This window comes from Eretmochelys imbricata, chromosome 1, assembly GCF_965152235.1.
Source record: "Eretmochelys imbricata isolate rEreImb1 chromosome 1, rEreImb1.hap1, whole genome shotgun sequence".
Lineage (NCBI taxonomy): Eukaryota > Metazoa > Chordata > Testudines > Cheloniidae > Eretmochelys > Eretmochelys imbricata.
The window spans coordinates 301,757,023-301,763,256 of NC_135572.1; the positions used below are offsets into that span (position 1 = coordinate 301,757,023).

Sequence of the window (6,234 nt, forward strand, 5' to 3'; positions counted from 1 at the left end):
AACCTTTTGGGCACTGAAAAGTATGATTTGATATTTAGAATAGCAATAACTAGTGCATGTTTTAATGTCGCCTTGTCAACTTTCCTCCTTCTTTCTGTATATTTTTTTTACCTTTGTTCGCTAGTACTAAAAATATTTGCATACAAACTGTTTGTTTGTTTGATTTCATCTGTTCCTGTAGCTTGAATTTCCTGAATTCCGTAATCCTGCTTGTATCTATTGGATCTTTCTAATCAGAGGTAGTTATTTTCATATATATTTAATAATTTGCTATTTTAGGAAAGAGAAACCATCACTCATCCTTGAAATTCTCCAGAGGCTATCTGAATTAAAAAGATTTGACATGGCAGTCATGTTTATGTCAGACTTGGAGAAAAAAAGTAAGTAGAAAGTAATGCCAAATCTTTTTTTTTTTTCAAACTTGGATCTTGGTATACGTCTCATTTCAGTCAGATACTTCAGTATCCATTCAGTTTACAGCCAATATTTATTTACACTTCAGAGGCTGCTTTAACTACATGTTTCTAAAAAGGTTTCCAGTTTGATTCTTTTTTGAGAGGTTGATGGGGAGTGGAGGGGAAGATATGTGGATCAGTCTAAAAGCAGTGAACTCAACCACTCTGAGAAGGTAAATTTTCCACCACTTTGTAGTGACCATTCTTGCCTGAGCAGTTGTGGATCTGACAGGTTTCAGGCAAATCATATCGTTCTTGGCTGGGAGATCAGTTTATATAGGGCTTTTGTAAGTGGGGAAAATAAAGGAAGAAATGGGGACAAATCCTTGGGGTACTGTGCGGGGCGTGAAGGACCCTCCCTGAAACAAATTATTCTTCATAGATTTTAAGCCCAGAAGGAACCACTGTGATCATCTAGTCTGACCTTCAGTATAACACAGGCCATGAAACTTCCCCAAAATAATTCCTAAAGCATATATTTTAGAACAACATTTTGATTGTCTTTGAAATGTAAATGATTTGTTATAGATTACTTGAAATTCCATCTAGATGATTTTAAATGACATATGAATGCTTGATCAAATCAGCTGTTTTAAATGTGCTTCTCAGAAACTTTCAGTTTTTAGGATCTTCTTAAAACTCAAACTAACAGCCAAAAAAGACATGCTGGTTATAACTACCTTTTTTAATAGCAATGTTGTGTACAAACGCTAGTAGCTGCAGTTGTAATTGAGCACAATGTAGTACCAAAATGCATGATGTCATTTATATCTGATTCTCACGAAATCAAATTTGGGAAGAAAATGTTCAAAATGTTGTAGAGTCAAACTCAGGCTCCAATTGCAGTACTGGGTTCTGCCACCTTTGCATTTTACCCATCACTGTAATATCAAGGCACTAAAGGCTTGATTCTGTCTTGGCACAGGAGAAGTTTGGTGGGCTGAAACAGCTCCCTGATTTGCATGGTTGGCCCCAGCTCTGATACAACTTAGAGCTGCTTCGTGGCAGTTTTAACTTGTGCCATTGGAAAAGAGTCACTAATATATTATACCCTGCCAATGGATAATTGCCATGATAGAGCTCCTCCCTGCCCCTGACGCATCTCTGTTCCCCACCATTTTAGTCCCTCTAGGTTCTGCGGTGGGATGTGTGGCGCAGGGCCTGTGAAAGCACACATACTCCAACAGAGTTCCTGTACTTCTGAAACATCTCTGCTGGGCATTTGCAGCTACATTATGATTCCTCTGCACCACTTGAGTTGTGTAAAAGGCTTTAACCCACCTTGAGAATTTTGCCCTAATACTCTTGTTAGTAAATTTTTTTTTTAATATTGGTTTTCACACTTGTTACGTGAATCAGATTCTGTTGGATCCCTCTTAGCATCTTTTGATCATTAGTCTACATTGTAATTGTTTTCTGACTTCTATTTTTTTTAGTTGATTTTATTTTTAATTAGTGTTCATGTATGTGCTAGTCAGTCTCTAGGAGTGAGAAATCATCTTCTGTTTAGCCACAGAACACATTTAAGCAGAGACAGTGCAAGCTTCTCAAAATTGTTCTGCCTGTATGCGTCAGCACTGTTCTTGAAGGACCACCACAGTTAGTTCACAGGAGTTTTACTCTTTGTGCCTTGACCCTCCTTTCATTCAGCCCATTGAGGTGTGTGTTTGTCATTTGAATATTTGTCTATTTCAGACCTAGACTGAGACCACCAGTTGTGTGCACACAAGCCATTTGGTGCCCTATGACATCTACTGCTGATAAATGGACATTTTAAAAAATCAATTTGGAAATTACTGAACATAGCTGAGCTTCACTACACCTACCACTCTTTCATTATAATAGAAAACAAACCTGAGCCTCTTGGACAAATAGTTTCCTTGTAAAAGTCATTTTCATGTTTTGAAACTATTAACTTTTTCAGCTTTTTTACTTCAGTATATTTTTCTTCATTACAGCTTATAAATTTGAATAAACAACTTTATTTTTATGCCAATTTTGTCTGACATCTGGCACAAACTTTTTACCTTCTGTTTTTAATAGCATAAGACAAGATAGCTTATGTCTTGTTTGTTTTTCTGTTTTTGTCATCAGGAATATGCACCTGTTTGAGGAATTATGGGTTTTTTTGCCTAACCACTTGCTGTAAAAGGACCTTTATTCATTGTATAAAGCACCAAAACAAAAATGCTGGCTGTTGCCATTTGTGGATTTTTGTTTTGTTTTCAGTTTCTTATAGACAGAATATTGAGTTTTAACTAATTACTATTGAGATTTCTTCTTCTATCGAATCCAAATGACATATTAAATGTATTGACAGTTTTCAGATAGGACATATTTGTTCTATAACAGTTTGTCACCTTAAAATCACACATTTAAAAAAATAGTGTGTCTGAAAGTCTAAAAATGGAAGGTCATGTTAATTTTTATCTCTCTTACAGCTGCACATGTATTGTTCAGTCACATGAACCAGTCCAGATTGGAGGATAATTCTGTTGAAGAGCTGAAGAAGAGATATGGTGTTCAGTATTAATGGATTACTGATGTTACATATTTGTATGTGTAAACTAGTCTGATTCCGCACCTCTTCTCTGAGCTACTTGTACTGAAATCAGTGGATGAGTTAAATCCATAAAGTTGCATTTATGTAGGTAATGAAATCCTTATACCAGATAAAACCAAATGGCAAGTGCCTAGAAAGGATAATGGCCTATGCCCCAATTCTGCAATTGTGCCCATTATTTAAGAGCCCTGTGGTTCCAGGAGGACTCTCTCCAGGTTTAAGAGTCCGCTTGAGTAGATTGAGTTGCAGGATTAAGGCTGACAGTTATTCAGAAATAAAGTTAATTATTTATAAACATGTGGGTTTTGGTAACTTGATGATTATTAAAAGATCAGCGTGAATTTTATTTTGGGAAATAAACTTAACAGTGTTTAATTCAAAATTGGCTGGTATATTTTATTTTAACATAAAATGTACTACTTAATGAACTTACATTTCTCAGATAAGCTAAATTGTTATTTATCTTTAAATAGATGCCACACAGGACAACATGAAAACTTCATCTGATGCTCTGCAAACTTGGGGTGTGAAGGCCAGTAAATTCCAAATTTCTTTAGGTGAGATTGCCCTAAAGCTGAGTTCTAGGCACTGACAGCTGAGATGCCCATTGCAGTAGTACAAAAGGAATCTCTCTTAAATAACTAGGTTCCAGACAATGTAAGATTTTTAAAATAGTCACTAAGACCCTGAATTTCACCTATGGCTGAATGAAAATATAAAAAAAAATATGAATGAATATTGCACCACACAGAGAGCACAATTCTTTACAGTCCTATCAATCTATCCCCTTTACAAGCTGGTAGCTATGCAGTATTTCTTTTGATCCTTGTTCGATGGATGGCCCCAGGTCTTATTTGCCAGGCACTTTCAATGGGACTTGTGCTCTTAAGTCACTTAGATGTTTCTGAAAATCCCATCCTTTATCCTAATGCCTACACACAAGAGGGCCACATTCAGGTTGTACAGGCAAACTTAATTCTGGCAATTTCTAACTTTTGAGCGCTTGATTTTTCAACCTCAGTCTGTTTTAAGTTACTTTTTGTATAAATCCAGAACAGCTAACAAACCAATAAAACCTAAGTAGAACAAGATGGATATAGCTGAGATACGGAGTTTTGCTTGTGGGTTGTTGTTGTTTTGTGGGTTATTTTTTTTTTCATTTTTGCTGCATTCTTTCTATCTACTAGGTATTCAGGTTATAGCAATAGATCAAAATCATTAACTGGAATCTGTCACACCAATATCTTTATGGTGTACTGTAGCTATACAACCCTTTAACTTTACAAGGAGACCTGTTGCCACGGTTGGTCAAGCTTTGGCAAATGTGTTTTTCATTTTGTGAAAGAAATGTACCATGCTAGATTATGGGCTTGTCTATTGTGAAATAAGCTAGAGTATGAATTTAAAACACAGTGGCTATTCCTCAACTCCCCGTGTGGACACTCTCTTATTTGTCACTAAAATGGATTCAGTTAAGTTGCACAAAGGCTTTCTTAGAGCAGAATAAGAGGGTCCCTATGAGGAGCTATTGTGGAATATCTATTCAAGGCCATTTTCCCCCTATAGACAAGCCCTGTGGGAAATAATAATGCTGTATTCTGTGTAAGAAATGCTGGACAATGTATCAGTATGTAGTATAATGCACTAGAGATAGACTAGCAGGTAACAGCTGGGGTATGGTGGTGTGGTGAAATATTTACACATGTATTTTTCACTCATCACCACAGATCTTTATTTCCTCTGGGAACTTTAATAGGGTGAAAATATCTAAAATGTTCTAACCTCACAGATTTGGGCCAGTGGGGTCCTAGTCTTGTAGAACACCTCTTTACCGTGAACACCAACAAGTGTGGGTATTGTGTCTTTGTAGCAGGCTGACCTCTTCTAGACACAAGATGACACACTTCACACTGAGGAGAAAAAACCCTAGCTCTGTGTCAGAAGATTGCCTTGCTGGGTCTTAACTGGAGGTATAGGTGCTCTCTCTTCTTTCTGGCTTAGTTCAATTTCTGAGCTATATGACATCATTAAAATTTCATCCCTGACTGAATGACATCATTCAGCCTGGAAAGACTTCAATCCCATGTTGAGACCACTAGGTGGCTACTTCTAAAGGCGAAGTTCCCTGCTGAAATTGCAAGAAGCCTCTGTAGCTGCATAGGCTACAACACTCATGCACCTTCCTTAAATCAGCAACCATGAAGACAATTTGGGGCTGGATAAAGGCTATTTAATTAGCCCTGGGATAGTCATGCTGTTACCTGGGGTCTTCAGAACCCCCAAGAGGGGCAATTTAACTATTTCATCCCAGGTGGTGTTAGTAATAAATCAACAGGAACACAGCAATTCTGTCTGATAAGATCATGCATGTAAGTATGCTCTATCTAAAACTGCAGTTTATTAGATTTAAGCACACAAAAGCAATAGGTTTAGAACATCCCAGATAGTTACCTAACATCTGGAAAGGTATTGAGTAACAGCAGGTTCTCAGTGGCGAGTTGCTCACCCACTGGGGAGAAAGGGTGTCAGGAAAAACGTCTCAAGTTGGCTTCTGAGGACTGTTCCGAAGTACTCTCTATGAGCTAATCTTTTGTAACTAACTTATACAAAACACATAGGTCATAATACTCCCTACTATATCATCATCACTTTTCTAACTTTCAGTAAACTTTTAATATCAAAGGCCTCTAGACTCAAGGTTTTCCAGCCACCAAGGTTTTCAGTCTCAGTTGTTTTTCTTGTCTGTCACTTCCTCCCATTCTGATTAGCAGAAAACTGCCAGCTAGATACGATCTTGCTTCTGAAGGCCTGTCTCCAAGTTAACCTTTAACTATGTGGTGTTTTATTTCATTATTTTAGCATGGCTGAATGCATGTAATAAGTTTACAATTAGCTTGATCACATTCTGGGGTATATACACCCCTCAAATACAGTGCAACATTCCCCTCCTTAAAGGCCACATTTTTAATAAAGGCCTTTAGATACATATATAAAAAAAAAAAGTTCAGTGGGTTACTTTTGAAGGTCCAGCATTAGTCTCAAGGCTCTTGACCGAGACACAATCTTCTCGCTGGCACTCTCCGGTTTCACTCCTGACTTGCCTTGTTAAGGACCAGACTTCATGTACATGGTCTATAGAACCGCTGGTTTTGCAACCGATCAATCTTCCTCCAAATCCAGCATATCCATACTAGAAGCACAACAACCAATGCCACC

At 37.5% G+C, this 6,234-nt stretch overlaps 1 protein-coding gene across 3 annotated transcripts in view; it reads left to right on the plus strand.

The window, feature by feature from the left end:
• Nucleotides 1-4,113, plus strand: part of RPAP3 (RNA polymerase II associated protein 3) — a 49,594-nt gene extending 45,481 nt beyond the window's left edge. For all 3 annotated transcript variants that reach the window (XM_077833778.1, XM_077833771.1, XM_077833785.1), the window contains exons 16-17: nt 280-380; nt 2,897-4,113. In XM_077833778.1, the coding sequence (XP_077689904.1) occupies nt 280-380; nt 2,897-2,988 (193 nt within the window). In that variant the 3' untranslated portion in view covers nt 2,989-4,113. The remainder of the gene's footprint in view (nt 1-279; nt 381-2,896) is intronic.
• Nucleotides 4,114-6,234: the final 2,121 nt, after the last annotated feature.